Source organism: Anastrepha obliqua, chromosome 1 (assembly GCF_027943255.1).
Source record: "Anastrepha obliqua isolate idAnaObli1 chromosome 1, idAnaObli1_1.0, whole genome shotgun sequence".
Lineage (NCBI taxonomy): Eukaryota > Metazoa > Arthropoda > Insecta > Diptera > Tephritidae > Anastrepha > Anastrepha obliqua.
This window is the reverse complement of record NC_072892.1, coordinates 25,383,431-25,401,819: the sequence shown is the minus strand read 5'-3', so window position 1 is coordinate 25,401,819 and position 18,389 is coordinate 25,383,431. Positions and strand designations below refer to the sequence as shown.

The following is an 18,389-nucleotide window of genomic DNA, read 5'->3' as shown; positions in this document are numbered from 1 at the left end:
AAAGCAAAATTGCATTCGACTCTAAATTCGGTATACAACGAAAATTTCGACAGCGTTGCACCGCTCATAATACCAAATTGACATTCGATTTTCGATCTTCGACAACCAACCAACCTTCTACATGAGGCTTCACCTTAATATATAGTAAAATGAAATTAAAACAGAAAAAAATTATAACAGTGCGATAAATTTTAACTTTCACACACATAACCCTGTGTTTTTAGTTTTTCGCCATCACGCCAGGATCTTATTAAAGGATCTCAAAGTTTTAGTTTTTCTTAACAATCGTTGTTTGAATTCTCTTGAAATCTCTTAACATTCTGCTTTCAATTGATACCCATAAATATGTCGTATGTCCTACAGGATTACCGGGAAAGACGTTCCAGATACTTAAGGCTATTATTATTTAGGTAATTTCAGGTCAATTTAATGATTTCAAAATTTAACCGTTTTAGATATGTTTGATTTTAAAGATTATTAAAAAAATGTTTCTTTGCGTACGCCCACTTTTTTTAAATGTTTAAGTGTGCGATTTTTTATGTTTTGTTTTTTTTAAGTGTATGGGTGTTTTCAGTGTGATTTTTGATCTACTTGAAACTTGCACTTTATTATACAAGAATTCTATAAAGGTCTATAAAACTGCATACCCGAAATTTTTTTTAAAAGATGAGTTAATAAAGTTTGCAATTTTGATGAACATTTGGTGAATTTTTACAAATTTTATACAAATTTCGAAACTTTACTTTATATGATTGTTGTTGTAGTATGAGCTTTTTTGTATATGAACCAGAAAATAATTGAAATTACAAAATAAATAAATAAATAGTCAAACTTTATCAATATGCGGTGTTCACTCTAATTTGAACCTGACTACAATAAAAAAATAGGAAAATAAAAAAATATTAGCTCCGCACGGCGAGTGGCGGATAAGATGGAACGACGAGCTAGAGGACGACATCAAGAAACTTAGGATAACGCATTGGAAAAAAGTCGCAAGCGTTCGAGACGTATGCAGGTCCAACGTGCAGCAGGCCAAAGCTCACAAAGAGCTGTAGAGCCAAAAGATGATGATTAGGTGCGCAACTAAGTTCTCGTTTTTTATACAAGTTTTTATACATAGTTTACTTATAAATACAACTTTATTCTGAAAAAATGGTTACAAGTGAATCATTGAAAGTATTGCCCATCAATGGCTACTACATTTTCCTAACTTTCTGGTAGATCTCGTATACCGCCGTGGTAAAACTGTTCATCTTTTAAGGCTATCCACTGATCAAGCCATTTTTTGATGTTTTCATATGAATGGAACTGCTGGTCTGCTAGACCATGTGACATCGATCGGAACAGGTGATAAACAGACGGCGCAATATCTGGAGAATATGGCGGGTGGGGAGCGGAGGATTTTCCATTTCAGTGTTTTCAGGTAGGTTAGAACGGGTTTGCCAACGTGAGGCCGAGCGTTGTCATGCTGTGAAATCACTTTTTCATGCCTCTCCGCGTATTGCGGCCGCTTCTCGGCTCAATCGCATCAACTGAAGTCGATACCGATCCTCAGTCATGGTTTCGCTTGGTTTTAACAGTTCATAATAAATAACACCAACTTGGCCTCGCCAAGTACATAGCATAACCTTCGCAGCGTGAATATTCGGCCGAAGCGACGACGTAGAAGCATGACCGGGCAGTCCCGATGACTTTCTTTTCTTTGGATTGTGGTAATGAATCCATTTTTCATCACCCGTCACGATGCGATGAAGAAAACCCTTCCTTTTTTGCCGCTGGAGCAGTTGTTCACAGGCGAGAAAACGAGGTTCAACATCCCTTGGTTTAAACTCATAAGGAACCCAAGTCCCCTGTTTCTGAATCTTTCCCAAAGCATGCAATGACTTGGAAATGGATTGGCGGGTAACTCCTAATACTGAAGCAAGCTCTTCTTGCGTTTGACACGGATTCTCATTGGCCAATGCCTACAATTTAGCGTCTTCGAAGGTTTTTGGCCTTCCTTCACGCGCACAGCCGTCAACATTAAAATCACCGTCTTTGATGCGACGGAACCAATCTCGGCACGTTGTTTCACTTAAAGCAGCATCTCCACTTTTTGTAGCTCTCGATGAGCTTTAGCCGGCGTTTTTTTCAAATGAAAGAGCAAAATCAACACTTCCCGCAAATGACGATTAGTCGGCACAAAATGAGACATTTTCACAAAACCAAAAGTATATGATACCAAAACAAAATCACTAATGTGTCGAGCAGTTTGTTTACTATATGTTTAAGCTTGGTTTTTGTCGTTTAGGTTATGTTAGAATCGACTAGCACACACTGCTGGCTGCATCTATTGACAAACAGCGGGAACTTAGTTGCGCACCTATTAATGTAATAAAAAAATAGTATAATAAAAAAATAATATAATAAAAAAATAGTATAATAAAAAAAAATAATATAATAAAAAACTAGTATAATAAAGAATAGGATAATAAAAAAGTATAATAAAACAAAATTAAGTGAAATTAAATAAGAAATAAAGTAAGGTAAATAAGCATGGAAAAATCGTGCCTTTACACAACAACACCAATAGCAAAAAAATTTCGTAACCTTTCGCTGTTCTTTTCTGTTTTTTTCTCAGGTATAAAACTTACACTCTCATGCTCTCTATTTCTCACCATCACCTCAATAACTATGTTTTCAATTCCTCTGTATATTTTTGTGAGCGCTCCAACATTTCTTCGCAATGGACTTTGTACATATGTTTGTTGTTATGTACTGGAATTAGAGCTGAAATTTCGCACACTTATAACTTAATGCACTTGTTGTTGCTGTTCCAGTTAGGCATTACGTCACAATAAGCGATTGCATTAGAGATTGAATTAGGTGTTGTTAGTGGTGCTTTTATTGCGGTTTTCGTTGTTGTCGTTGGCGACGGTTGGCGCTTGGGGGTGTACAATAGTTTACTCATAATACTTACTCACATACACACATACATACATTCATATAAACAAAAAGCACAAGTGCGCAAGCTCGCTTTTCATTGTTCGTTGCTCATTATTTACGAAGAAGAGTGTCGGCTAACCTCGAATATGCGTATATATATACATACTTATACGTACATGTAAGAACATCCAGTGGCATATCCAGAAACCCCCTTTGTGGAGGAGGGATTTGATTTTGTTTTCATTTATATTAAATTATTTTAAACTGACCTCACTACTTCCAAAGGGATGCACATCCTTCATAGCTTTTGTTGTAGGCTGATTGAGTTCTCGCTATCGGCTCCTTCAGCAAAATATTTTTTATGTACTCGAACGTATCAAATCACCTTTCTTGGTATGGTAATTGTAGCTTCGGCAAGGGGAAAAAGTTAGTCGAAGCTATATTAGTACGATTTGCCTCTACGAATTCGTCGTACCACCACAGTAATCGAACAGAGCTATGATCTTCTTCGAATTGTGAATTTTTTTTTCTCGGTTTTTGAGTTTGGTCTCGATTCTGAGGCTTACTTACATGCTGGGGTCATAGAGAAATATCGCGCCACGTGCTCCCTTTCCTTCAAAGATATACATATGTATATGGACATAAACTCATAAGTACCTAACAAAATCCTCTCGAATGTCTCATCCCTGTTACTGTGTTTTTATTACTGTTTTTACAGCCTCAAGTCCAGAAATTCAAATATTTTTGTGAAAAATACCCTGAAAAATTAATTTATCTTTGAAGTAATCAGTGTGGTATGAAATTAGTGGTTTGAAGTGTGCAATAAAGTACACATTTTTTCACGAACTTACCGGCAAAAATATAGTTTTATCAGCACTTGCAAAATTTGAGGTTAACTTTTTATTGATGATACCATTTGATTTTGCGAAAACAACAACGGAAGAAAGAATAGGAGTTGTCAATCCTAATGTTTCAAACTTAAACTATGTTTAGTCTAAACAGAAGGAAACGAAATTAAGTGGATGTCAAGCGAGTTTTGAGTTTGTTGCCTATTGCGAAATTGCTAATTTAGATCTTGCCGCCATTTATGCAAATTTTAGTGCTCCAGGTTTACTAACTTTGCCGAAAACGTGACGCACGTGCCCAGGTGCTTCTTATCAGTAGCAGCACTTACAGACTCACTCACTACGCGTAAAAACCGTTAAGTGTTACCACATCAGAATGGCAAAGAAATTTTGCAAAAATGACTTAACGGTATTATAAACAAATTAAAATTTAGCTTGGAGATGTTTTCTGAAAATTGGTACTCTACAAGTTGACTCTCTGTGTAGAACTGCTTAAAAGTAGTTTCTATAATTTTAAAGAAAACATTTTTAACGCGCACTTGCGAACCTCTAATAAATGTGAGGTGAGTTGGTTTAAGAGGGCATGTGAATAGGTGGTTAGCATCGTGTGGGGCATCTTCGGATGCCGGACATATATTGATGAGTATGTCGAGGTCGATTCTGAATAGGTCAAAGTTTAACCTGCTATAATGTCCAGAACGAAATTGAGCCAAAGTTACGCGGGTCTCACAAGGCGGCTGAAGATCTTCATCTGCGATGGGTGGTGGTTTCGGCAGATGATAAGAGACTCCCGGTGAATGTTGTTAATGGCTGTGTGTAAACTTTTGCCGGTTGTACGTAGCGAAATGACTCATTCTCACTGCAGCTGGTTCTACGTACCGTAATGACTCGGATTTTTCTCGATCAAGGGTTGCCGCCCCAGTAATCTAGTCATGTCTAGTGCGCTGAACCCCACCCCTGTATTTGATAAGTCAACTTAGATGGTTATTATTTGGGACCAGAGAGATGCGTAGCTGTTGTTGTTGTAGCAGCATAAACATTCCTCATACATGTACGAGAAATACTGCTGGAGTGACAGTCCTTGGCGGATATATGTATGTAAATCTGGGTCGTTCCGGTAACGTAAAACCGATCGTCGTGGGAACGCGTAGCCAATTTTATTTAGTGAAACTTTCCCTTTGAAACTGGTTACAATCTTGGCAATAAGAGGGTTCGTTCGCTTAATACAGATACTCACTAGAGTGCTCCTTATTTCAAAAGTTTCACGCATAACTTTACTTTATTAATCGTCCTCCTCTTGTTGCCCTGGTGCAATTCAACTGTATCATTCATTCATTTCTTACTTCTTTAAGTCTTTAGTGAGGCTGTCACTTTTAGTGCATTACAAGCGCCATCAGTATTCAATCCGTTCTCTATACCGGCTCCCTAAATTCCCCAAACGGTCGCAATATGTTCACACTAACTTGTTTTCATTCATACCGAGAGTGCACTCCATTACAATATTCCAAAAATTTATGTACGTATGTATGTATTTCCGTGTTGAACTTACTTTCATTCACACCAGTTGATCTTTCTCCCTGGGGATGCAGATTTTATTTATTTTATTGTTTGGCGCCGCTGTTGCTTTTGGTTTTACTTTTTTGTCTTTTCCTTGGCTGGGTGTTATTTGGGGTTGCAGGGACATCGCTTGTAAATTTAATTTGTGTGCTGGGTTGTAACTTTTACGAGTATTTTTATGTTTTCTGACGGTTTAATTGACTACTTGTCTTACAGCTTAAGGATTATTCAATTGGAACATATCTTTTTTTGTGGCCACTACTCGTAAAGGGTTTTCCAAAAAGAGGTGTTATTTTGATATTTAAAGGAAAATGCTATTTTTTAATATAAATGATCGGATGTTGATTTCATTATAAAGAGGAAGGTATGCCGTGGCAAATAACATCAGGCAATTAACCACCACGACCACGCTTACAGGACAATTATCCTTTTCATGAAATTTTCCATAACCGAATTACGAAGTAGCTGCGGTGTGGCCTCGATAGCCTCACGAATTCCATCTTTGAGGTCTTGAATCGACCCTGGGCTGTTGGCGTAGACATTCTCTTTTACGTGGCCCCAAAGAAAAAAGTACCAAGGTGTTAAATCACAAGATCTCGGTGGCAAATTGTGATCACCTCTTCGAGAGATAAGGCGGTCCGGAAACTTTTCCCGTAAAAGATCAATGGTTTCGTTGCTTGTGTGGCACGTAGCGCCGTCTTGTTCAAAATAAACGTTGTCCAGATCACTTGTTATTGGAAAACCCTATATAACAATGTATTGATTCTTAAATTTAATAAATATTAGTTTCGGGAAAAAGAAATCCATTATTTTCTCGGTAGATGACTGTAGTGATCGATATCTCGTAAAGTGTCGATCGAACGATTTAAAGCTTACGCTCGTTGTCAGGGTGACATTTCACACTAAAAAAATTTATTTGCTGTTTTTTGTTGGTTCCATTCAATTGTGAGTTACAGGATGTTAAAAATGGAAGCCAACAAAGAAACAACTCGGTAAATTTTACAGTTTTTCTTTGATAAGGGCGAAAATGCAAGCCAGTGCAAGGCCGCTGAATTGGTGAGTGGTGTTTATGATATTTATGGTGCCGATACTGTAACAGCTCATTAAGAGAAATTTTTCGTTCCCATGAAAATCGGTTCTACGTTACCGCAACGACCCGGATTTATATCCGGCGAAGGACTGTCGCTCCAGCAGCATTCCTCGTCAATGTCTGGGGAATGTTTATGCTGCTACAACAACAACAAAAACAGTAATTTTAATTTCACTGATTCTGTTCAGGCGTTTTTGATGCTGCAGAAAATGTCGATAATGTAGATAAAATCAAAGAAATAATCGAAGTTAACTGGCATCTTAGTAGTCGAAGCATCACCAAGGAGCTAAAGATCAATAAATCAGTTTTAAACCATTTGCGCAAAATGTCTATGCAAAAATAATGGATTTAATTTTGCCCAAACTAAAAACTATTACAGGGTAGACCATGTAAAATTTGCTTTTTGAATCGGCTACAAAAAAAACTAATCAATATTTTTTCAAACTTTTTTTTTTATTTTGAAGATTGAAAATTGTCATTTATGAATGAAAAATAATATCGTTCAAATGACTGCCACGACTGGCTTTACAGTAGGCCATTCGATCAACCCAATTTTTAAGCACATTTTCGATTGTTTGGGCTCCAATTTCATGAATGGCAACTTCGATTTCGTGTTTTAAAGCATCAATCGTCTCTGGATGGTTCGCATAGCATTTGTCCTTAACGGCTCCCCACAAAAAATAGTCCAACGAGCTTAAATCACGGCTCCGAGGCGGCCAATTGATATCGGAATTTCGGCTGATTATTCGGTTTTCAAAAACGGTAGCCAAAAGTTCGACTGTGGCAGTGTGACAAGATGCACCGTCCTGTTGAAACCAAATGTCGTCCATGTCATCCTCCTCAATTTTCGAAAACAACTCGTTGAGCATGTCACGGTAACGCTCGCCATTTACTGTAACCGCTCCTCGCTCATTTCCGATGATGCCGCCAGACCAAAAACCGCACCAAACAGTGACTTGTTGTGGATGCATTTGCTTCTCTACAGTAACGTGTGGATTTTCTGAGCCCCAAATCTGACAATTTTGCTTATTGACGTAGCCACCGATGTGAAAATCAGAAAAGAAGAAGAAGACTCACCACTTTGGAAATAGGTTTTCAATATTTCCCAATTTTGTTCAAGCGTATAGCGTCCCATTTCGTAAATGTCAAACCTTTAAGTAAATTATGAACACATTTGACATGTCATTTGTGTTACCAATCTCAAAAAAATAGGTGGTTCAAAAAGCAAACGCTATATGGCCCACCCTGTAGAATGCTACAAAGCCTATTGAAGTGTCTTGAAAAACACTTTTCCAAAACCATTAGAATGATATTATACCTAAGGTCTCAGGTACGCGAAAAAGTGATTTCCTAAAAATTTGAATGATTTTGCGAAACTTTCAATCTGACGACAGTCAAGTAACCAAATATTCTATAGACTTTTGGTATTCCTGTGAATGGGAAAACGTGGCGAGTCTTACTAGATTACTTCACTATACTAAAAAAAAAAGAAATTAAAAAACAAAATAACTCCAACTCTTGATTTGCAAGCCTTTTTCCTAGAGTGTAATCATCCTGTTCTCTTTGCCCATCATAGAATTCCTCTGTGCATAAGCAATAAATTTATATTTGCATATTCGTATTACTTCATTTCTACAAATGCATTACATTTTTATGACATCAATTCGCTATTTGCATTATCTGCATAAAAACAATTTTTCCACATTTTCTTCTTTTCATAAGGCAGTAAAACTTTCTAGGAACTATGCGCATAATTGAAGCTATTCTCGGCACTCAACACTTTGCTTGGCTTTGTGGCATTGACTGCCATTGAACTTTTGATTGTTTTGTGTGGTAGTTATTATTATTGTTTGTTGTTGTTGCTGATGTATGTTTTGTACAAAAATGTTGTCCATATCGTGAAGCAATCGGCATATGACGCTTATATTCGTTGAAGTTATTATTATGTTTTTAAGTGACACAACTCAAAATTTGTATACACGCGGACTTGCGGCCAAGGGTGTTGTACTTTTGTTCGCATAAATATTGTACGTAACAGCATAAGGGAATCGTGATAGATATAGCCACATACATACATACGTATATACCAAATTGCTCCGTTCCCACGACAGTAGGTCCTACGTTATATCCGGTCAAGGACTGTCAGTCTAGCAGCTTTCCCCGTACATGCATGGGCAATGTTTATGCTGCTACAACAGCAACAACTATTCCCAAAACAGTCGGTTCTGCGCTGCGACTGGGATTTATTTCCGGCTAAGGACTGCCCCTCCAGCAGCATTTCTCATACATTCATGGGGAATGTTCGTGTGGCTACAATAACAACAACGGGTGTAAAGTAAATATCTTGGATTTTATCGCCTAATTCCTGGCGCTTTCTTGGCAGGTGGTAACCGCATTTTCTGCTTAAAGAAGTTCAAGTGAGAAAAAGCTTGGCTTTGCTTGAGGAATCATTGATCTGAATCATTTTGCTTATGAAAATAATAGAAAACTGCCGCACCAGTCCACATATCTGAACTTTACACACTGGCGATCGCATGTTCATGACAAAGAAATCTACGATATTAGCTAAGACCCAAAACTAGAATGAATGAAGCTCTCATAGAAATATTGCATCGTATCTGTATTTGCGTAAACAGTTGTCTACTTCTGCTTCTCCTCAGATTTGAAAATTTTTGTGTCGTGACACCTTAGAGGTTAGCGCACGTTTTGTGTATAGTTGTTTGTGGTTGGTGTCACTGCCTGCTAAATTTATGCAGATTCTCTTAATAATATTTGATTTGCTTCGTCAATGCCTCAACCTGCCCTCTGCTTTACTCTCCTGCCCCTCTGCTTCTTCTTCTTTTTCGCCAATTCAAGCTATTACCATAAAAACGGTTTGCTGCATACGTATTTATTTTTCACTCAACTTTTTCCAATTTCCTTTTACATCGAGTTTTGCTTGGCCGTTGTATTTATCAATGGTTTTCATGTTTGCTGAAATTTGCATTTCACTTCACTTTACTATTCACGATCGAACGTGAAATGCTTTATGACAGTCATCACTCGCATTTTTACATTTCGAGCGCCAGTTGTCGTGCACGCTCAAACAAAAAATTTGATTCCCATTTCCACCTTCCACACGCAAAATACATATGCGTGTACGAGTGTGCAGCTTTGTGAGTAAGGGGTGGAGTCCTTTTTTGTGACATTTAGACTTGCAAGCATTACAATGCTGTATTCTATTGTTTGCACGTTTGCTGTCGCCCAGCAGAGATTGTCAATAGTTTGTAGCTCGGTGGAATGTTGGAATGGTATTGGGGTGGTGGCGCGGGTGTAAAGTATGGTGGCTTAGTCGCTCTGGCGTCGTTTGGCACAAAATATATTATGTGCGATTTTTCTTATCATTGATTTTTTCCGCTTTAGGTACGTTGCTGTTTGCACTACTCCATGCTTGTTGTTGCTGTTGTTTTGCTCATATTGATTTTACAAACGTTGCGATTTTTGTCGATTTCTATGATTTCCGTATATTTCTAAGCAAAAATACCTTCATATGTATGCTTCTGTTGCTACTTGCCACTGGCTGTAGTTGTCTTTTTTTGGTTCTTTGCCACCTCCGTTTGTAGTGGTTTCGAGCATCCATACATTCATATATTCGCGCATATATACACACGTATGTATATATGATTCTCTGCATGTAGTTCGGACGACTACACAACTGTTTATAACCCCAAAGTATGGTTTCTCAACTTCATTAATATTTAATTGGATGTTTTACTGCCACCTGTTCGTGCTGAATGTTGATTTTTTAGTATCCATTCATACATACATACATACATACATACATACATACATACATACATACATATATACATATATACTTACCCTACAAGACAGTGCTGAGCACTTTTGACAAAAATTCCAACACATTTACAAGGTGTGAAAATTTTTTTTTTATGAAAACAAAAAAATATTGAAAATTCGTGAGTTCGAATCTCAATGAAAACACAAAAATATAAACTTTATAATTTCTAAATAAAACATTTTAACTAAACTCCTCAGTCTGATTACTTTTTGACGAAAATTAGGAGCTTTTGTCATCAGTGTTGATTAATTTTAACGAAATAATGTAGTGCTCTGAAAAAAGTTCTAGTGTGAAATTTAGCTGCGTTTGTTGTATAGTTGTTATAGCCGAACGAGTAGATGCTTGGCTAAGACTTGAAAATTTGAGAGTTCGAATCTCAGTGGATGAAACACCGAATTGGTGTGTACAAGTTTTTTAATGTGAACAAAAAAATATTGAAAGTACGTGAGTTCGAATCTCAATGAAAAATATAAATTTTATAATTTCTAAATAAAACAATTTAACGAAACTCCTCAGCTTGATTACTTTTTATTGAGGAGTTATTGAGGAGTTTGTGCTGATTACTTTTTGATGACGAAAATGAGTAGTTTGGAGCATAGTAGATATATTTTTCAGTTATAAGAAATTGCTATTGATAAAAGAGAGACAGAATATCACACCGACAAGGGGAAACTATCAGAACTTTCCCATGGCTAGAACAAAAATGTGTAGTTGGATGAGAATAGTGATGATGATAATATGAGCGGTTATATGATAGTCAGCTGTCTTGTAGGGTATCTATACGTTTGTAAGACTTGTGTTATAGCTATGCAATTTTGAACCAATGAAATTCTTGAACCCCATAGTCGCAGACGTCATTTGTACGTCGAGCAACGGCGGTTGGTCTGAAAGTTCTGGTTTCGGTCTCAACTGAAATATTGCATCAAAACTTACAGAAACCCAATTTTTCGAATGGCATTGCACGTTCTTAATAAAATTATAAGAATATATTGGGTTGGCAGCTAAGTAATTGCGGATTTCACTCATAGATGGCTTAAGTTGAGTTTGTAGGTTTGCAGACGTAGTACAAATCCAAAACACATTTTGTTATTTAATAGTTGGCCATTCAGCTGTCAATCAGTAAAAAAAAGTTTTTTGATCGGTTGCGTAGTTTTCGTTTGGCGTTCGTTAAAAAATGAAAAATCAAAAGGAACATTTTCGTCATATTGGTTTTTTTATTTCCGCAAAGGGAAAACAGCATCGCAAGCTCATAAAAAGTTAAGTGCTGTTTATGTTGACGAAGCCTTAAAGGAACGGCAGCGTCAAAATTGGTTTGCCAAAATTCGTTCTGGTGATTTTTCACTCAAAGATGAAAAAACGCTCTGGTCGTTCAGTTGAAGTTGATGACGCCCTAATCAAAGCAATAATCGATTCGGATCGTCACAGTACAACACGTGAGATTGCAGAGTAGTTTCATGCATTGAAAATCACTTAACACAACTTGGCTATGTTCAAAAACTCGATACATGGGTTCCTCACGAACTGAAAGAAACGCATTTAACGAAACGCATTAACAGCTGCGGTTTGCTAAAGAAACATAACGAAAATGATACATTTTTAAAACGACTGATAACTGGCGATGAAAAATGGGCTGTTTAGAACAATATCAAGCGGAAAAGATCATGAAGCAGGCCAGGTGAACCACTCAAACAACATCAAAAGCCAATATTCATCAAAAGAAGGTTTTGTAATTAGTTTGGTGAGATTACAAAGGAATTGTCTAGTTTGAACTCTTACCACCCAGCCGAACGATCAATTCTGATGTCTACATTGAACAACTAACGAAATTAAACAATGCAGTTTAAGAAAAGCGGCCCGAACTGACAAATCGAAAAAGTATTGGCCACACACATCTTTGGCCACGCGGCAAAAATTATTGGAGCTTGGTTGGGATGTTTTGCCACATCCACCATATAGTCCTGACCTTGCACCATCTGATTACTTTTTGTTTCGATCTTTACAAAACGCCTTGAATGGTAAAAATTTCAATAATGATGATGATGTCAAATTGTACCTGATTCAGTTTTTTGCTAATAAAATCCAAAAGTTTTATGAACGTGGGTTTATGATGCTGCCTGAAAGATGGCAAAAGGTCATTGATCTAAATGGGCAATACATTACAGAATAAAGTTATTAAGTTCCATGAAAAAATTATCTTTGATTTTCTAAAATCCGCAATTACTTAGTTGCCAACCCAATACATACACATGTAAATCTCTAGCGGTCGTAAGCGCCATATTATTCTAAAGAAGTTTTAGGCGCATATGCTTTATAATAAATCTTTCCTCAGCTCTTGCAGTGTGTATCAAAATTAAAATAAAAACAATTTAACCTTTCGTTGGACACCTTTTTTAAAACCTTCGGTTGGACACTCGGGTCTGGCCATTTTTCGTCCTGTTCGAGAATCCTGTTTCAAAGATTTTATCCACAAATCGTTAGAAAATTAAATTTTAGGAAGCTACTTAGAAGCTCAAGTCGTTAGCTATAATAGAAATGTGTTAAATTCACGTCCAAAGTCGAAAAAGTCTGGCCAGACCCGGCTGCTCAACGGCGGGCTAAGTAGCAAAGCGTATTCATAGAAGCAGTCTATTAAGTAGCCTAACCAAAAATTTGAGTTTGAAGAAGGTTACCACGCAATGGGGAACGAGAATGCAACCAAAGGCTGCCGTCTCAGTCCTGTTTAGTGCGATGAGCCTCACCCCTTGTCTATCGTCACTGGAGCAGCGCTTGTCAAAAACGGCGCCACGGTGCATGTGATCAGTGCAACAGGTGTCTTCATCTTAAGACATGCTTAGACCTTCACACCCGCAGGGAGTGATCAACAAGTTTTGGGGTACGGTACACTAGACAGGGCTAGTTTAGACGAAGAGCTCCAACTTCCCCGAGAGTCCCGCATAACCTTGGCTTAATTACGTTCTGGATAGTGTAGCAGGTTGAACTCCTACTTATCGAGAATTGACCCCGACATACCAAACATATGTCCGACATGTGAAGTCACCCCGCACGACACTAACCACCTTTTCACATGCCCCATCAAACCCACTCATCTAACACCCCTCTCCCTCTGGACCCAACCTGTCGAAACAGTAAGTTTCCTAGGCCTACAGTTAGATGAGCACACTACACTGATAAAGCACAGTTACTGCTATAACAACATCAACAAGGTTTGTGGCCAAGCTTGCGATACCTGCATTTTATTTCCATCCCCTGACTAAGTTGCTTGCGGCACTTAGGTTTTTTTAAGACGCTAATTAGTCCCTCCAGTGAGACATTTTGCACCTTTCCCAGGTCTTCAAAGAAATAATCGCCAAGATATTTGGCATGGCTTCCTTGAAGCGCAGGGCATTCACAGAAGAGTTGTTTTACCGACTCAATTTCTTCTTCATCTCTACAACTCCTGTCGAAGGCTCTGTGAGGTACACCCATTCTACGGTGCCAATAGTGCATTGGCCCGTTACAACACCTGTGAGCACGCTGGTGGTTGATCTTTTGAATCCAGACAGACATTTTGTCCCTTTAAGATTCAGTTTTGGCCAGGGTGCTTTGGAGACCCTGCAGTTAGTAGTCAGGAACATTTTTATTGGTTTCTGCGATCATGCTCGAGTCAATCGCCGTGTACAGTTCGTTTAGAGGAATGCTCTATATTTCTTCGAAATTTCCTATTTTAAATACCGCTTCTGCGGAAATGCAGCACTTACATCCTTTTGAAGATGTCTCTGTCTTCAAATGCTGCCAGAAAGATGGCGATGGCCAGATAGGAGCTCGTAATGGAGAATTCGTTCAATGATAAGTTGTGCATTAATTGTTTTTCTCGTGGAAAACAAGTAAAACAATAACGATATAAGAAGAACTCAGGCAAGCCGCTAGTAGCTTTTTATTCTGGAAAGTTTTCATTAATTAGCAATTCACAAGCTAAAAAGGCAACTGTAGTGCTCACTTTGTCCTCTGCAGTTATAATGCGACTGTTTTTGTGACTTCCAATCGATGCATACATAATTTTCTTTATTCCTTGAATAAATCCTGTAAGGTTTATATATTGAAACTGCATTTGCTCACTCGTCATCCCAGCCCCGAATGCACTGATTGTCCAAGGGTATGATAACAGTGATATATACATACATACATGTATTTTAATTAATTAAAATATGTGCAGCTACTTAAATCGATTTGTGACAGTCGGTTGACTTAAAAATAAAACATCTGCAAACATTGGCGTCATTATGCTAATGAGCAACGCCCCTTAAAAGAGGAATCAGCGCAGCGTAGATTTCATGTTGGCAACGGAGCAGGGAGTTTCAATATTAATGCATTTATTTATATCACAGGCACATACCCTGTAGGAACAGAAATAGTACAGGAACGAAACAAATTTAGGAAGCGATTTTCTGTTAGATATTTTTTCTAACTAATTGAACGTAGAGGCAAAACTCTTTATGTATAAAACATTCATATGTGAGATCTGTTAGAGGAATGAATCAAATTGGTGTTGGTGTATTGGGGCTTTTCCACAGTTTTTCGAGAAAATACTTATGTATAGAAATTTGTTTTTGCGATGCTAATCTTACATAATGCCGGACAGCAAGGCATCTCCCGACGAGCCACCTACCAGTCGAGCTAGGATACATCTCTTCGACTATACTGACGAGATCTAGGATTGAATACAGTTACAGCTACTGGATCAGACAGTTCACTGACAAACACTTAACGACATTCATCGGAAGTCTCTTACCATCTTCGTAAACTCCCGGCATTTGAATGCCGTCATCGCTCCTTTGACACAATTACTTTCTGGATATTGTAGCAGGTTGAATTCCTACCTATCCATAATCGACCCTGACACACTCATCAATATATGTCCCGCATCTAAAGGCGCCCCACACGATACTAACCACCTATTCATATGCCACCTTAAACTCACGCACCTAACATTTCTCTCCCTTTGGACCCAACCGGAAGATGATAGATTATCAAGCTTGAGCATCCGAAGCAAAATTGTGAAAGAAACTTCGGCTGCCACGTCACCGCGAACTCGGCAGCAGATTTCTGCCCGCTTATTTCACACTCATTCACACACTCGCCTACTCAGTCGGCAACGAAGTGAATAACATAAGCAGTGGCTGCATTTATTTTTTTTTTGTATATCACCAGCACAATCTTAGTTGTTTCGTAAACAAGCCGCTGCTATGACCCAGGTGACGTCAGTCAATCAGTTGACTGCTGCAAAGTCGCTGAGAGTCGGCTAACATACACCTCTGCATTCTGTACATTGTGGGCCTAGCCCGTTGAAACAGCATGTTTCCTGGGCCTACTGTTAGCTGAGATAGACGAAGACGATTGTGACTACATCGTACTGACAGGGTTTGATGAACTGCTATTACAAGAACAACGAGATATGTAAAAAAAACGTTTAAGTGTACTATATAGAATTTATAGAATATAAACAGACGAAAAAATTTATTATTCTATCCGTTAGACACTGTTGACTCTGCTTCCGCCGCAGTAAACTGGGTCTTTCATAAATAATATAAGAAATAAGTTTCTGCCATTTTGTGAGATGGGAAATGAATTGCTGGAACACATTATCTTTGAATACCTCACTCTCGCTACGTGAATACGTGCTCATGTATGTATAAGTATTTAGTTGATATGAACCGTATATCTAACTATTATAAAATATGAAACAAATCGTGAGAGTGAAAATAGTGAGGCACGATTTATCAACCTAGGGAGTCAGCCAGAGTAACAACTAGTCTCAAAGTAACTAGTTATACACTAGGGTAAAATTAACTAGTTGCGAACTGATTCAGTTATAACTAGTTGCGAAAAGGTTCACAAGTAACTAGTGGAAACGAGTTATTTAAAAAACTTCAAAAAATTAAAAAAAATATGCGAAGGCGACACTGTAAAATCTTAGACAGACGCAACCAAAAGATTTATACTCCTGTTTGAACAAGCTAGTTTAAGCTACTTAGTTTCCTACTGGATAGGAATGCATATATGTAAATACATATCCATATTAATATGTACATAAAAATATATGTGCATATGCAGCAAATGTGTACGCTGCTTAAGCATACAAATGTAGGCGAGTATTATCAATTTGTATAATATGTAGCTGCTTGTTTTCTTTTTGGTTGCTTGTTTTTTCTTTTAATTATTATTTTGAAAATATTTTTTTTACTAACGAAACACTGGGAGGCGTATTCTAGTGGACACGTTTTATATACGTTTTGAATATGCATTTTCAGAGCGTAAGTCAAAGCTGTTGTGCTTCCTTAGCGCCTTAGGACGTTTTTATTAGTTGCACTTAAATATTCTGCTCAAGTACAAGAAATTTAACTTTTTGATATTTATTTAAGGTTTACTGACTTGCCATATTAAGCTGGGAACTACAAATAAATTAAATGCATATTCACATAAGCGCCCGCAAGCACAAAGAAATTGATAAGCATTTAAAATAAAACAAACACAAAATGGTTAAAAAATAATAATAAATGAATTGAGTGAAAGGAAGCTGTTGAAAAACACTTTTGCACTTTTATCAAATTCGTGTTGATAAACTGGCAGTAAAGCATTACACAGTGGCCGCTTTATGATTTCAATTTTAAGAAATAAAATTCTTATGTTTTAAATGTACCTACGTACAATTCTATATATTTACTCAAAATGTGTTTTTATCCGCAAACCAAGAAAAAAAAATAATTTTTAATAATATACTTTAAATGATTTACTTAAGGGATAAGCGCCAAAACGCTCGCTGGGTATCATTAGCCATTCTGTTATAAATTCTTTGTCGAATTGCTATAAAATTATTTCTAGTACACAACTTTTAGCTCATGACATTTAAAAATATTTATTAATTTTTTGCTTCCATTTTATTCTTTATTGCCTTGCAGATTTAGTACACTGCACAAACGAACCGAATGTCTCCATACCACATTTGGCCAATTTACTTATCGAACGCTCACAGAATACCAATTGGGTGGTGGTCTATAAAGCGCTGATAACCACTCATCACTTGATGGCATATGGCAATGAGGTGAGTATCGAAATAGCATATACCGTGTTTTGCTAAAATTTTCAATTATTTCCACAGTTGCGTAAATAAAAATCCGGACACCAAAAATCTTTTTTACTTTTATGTTTATACAGAAATTGACAGAATGAGCTGTTAAGTTGAAGATATTCTAGAGTTTTTTTTTTGCAAATAACTTTTTCTCCTTTTAATTTTTTTTTATCTTCCTCGGTTAGATTAACTTACCCGGCCATTTTGACACTCTTTTCTTAATCACGCATCTCGTCTGCATTTACGTCAAAGCAAAGTTACGCTCATTTTTCCAATTCAATCTGCGTAATTTTGTATCCTTTTATCGCTGAATAGCTTCTTGGAAGAGATATTGTGTAATAAATATTTATGTATATATAGTTAAATATTTTGAAGTCTTTTCGAACGAGTTATTGAAATATTAAAAAGTCTTCGGCCTCCTCGTTGTTATCTTCATTTTTACGCTGGTCGTTCTTTATGTGGTTAGGGTGGGTGCTGTTACCACAGAGTTGACTGTGGAGAAAAATATTTCAGAGAAATAATTTTTTAATAGAAAAAGAAATATCATCTCGATGAAAAAGGTCCAGGAACAACTCTCAGGTGATACTCTAATTCAACTAATTTGAGTTCTGTTTTTGAAGTGAAACTTCTTAGGCGTCGATGGACGAGCGAGAATGGAGAGTAAAATTTCAAGGCCATACAACGTTTTGGGCATTTTCGTTCCGAGAGAGAGAAAAAAGATATAACGTAGAGGAAAAGGAGAGAGAGAGCCTATACCTTATATATATCTTAGATACACTTTAGGCTATTTTTCCTGAGTTTTTCCTTGTGGTTGCTAATTTCTAGTGAGAAATAACACTGCCTACTATTTGGCGCTTGTTTGTTGGTGCAAACTTGTAGGAAATATATTTTTGGTGCCTATTTTTTGGCGTTATATTTTCTTGGTGCCTACTGTTTGGGGCGTTTTTTTGTCCCAATTTTTTTGGCGTTTTTTTTTTGGTGCCTTCATATTAAATGTTGCCTTAAAAATGGATTCAATGATGCGAA

At 37.3% G+C, this 18,389-nt stretch overlaps 1 protein-coding gene across 16 annotated transcripts in view; it reads left to right on the top strand.

Moving 5' to 3' along the window:
* LOC129235951 (phosphatidylinositol-binding clathrin assembly protein LAP) overlaps positions 1 to 18,389 on the top strand; it is a 102,636-nt gene that overhangs the window by 12,260 nt on the left and 71,987 nt on the right. For all 16 annotated transcript variants that reach the window (XM_054870845.1, XM_054870924.1, XM_054870538.1 and 13 more), the window contains one exon: positions 17,194 to 17,336. In XM_054870845.1, the coding sequence (XP_054726820.1) occupies positions 17,194 to 17,336 (143 nt within the window). The remainder of the gene's footprint in view (positions 1 to 17,193; positions 17,337 to 18,389) is intronic.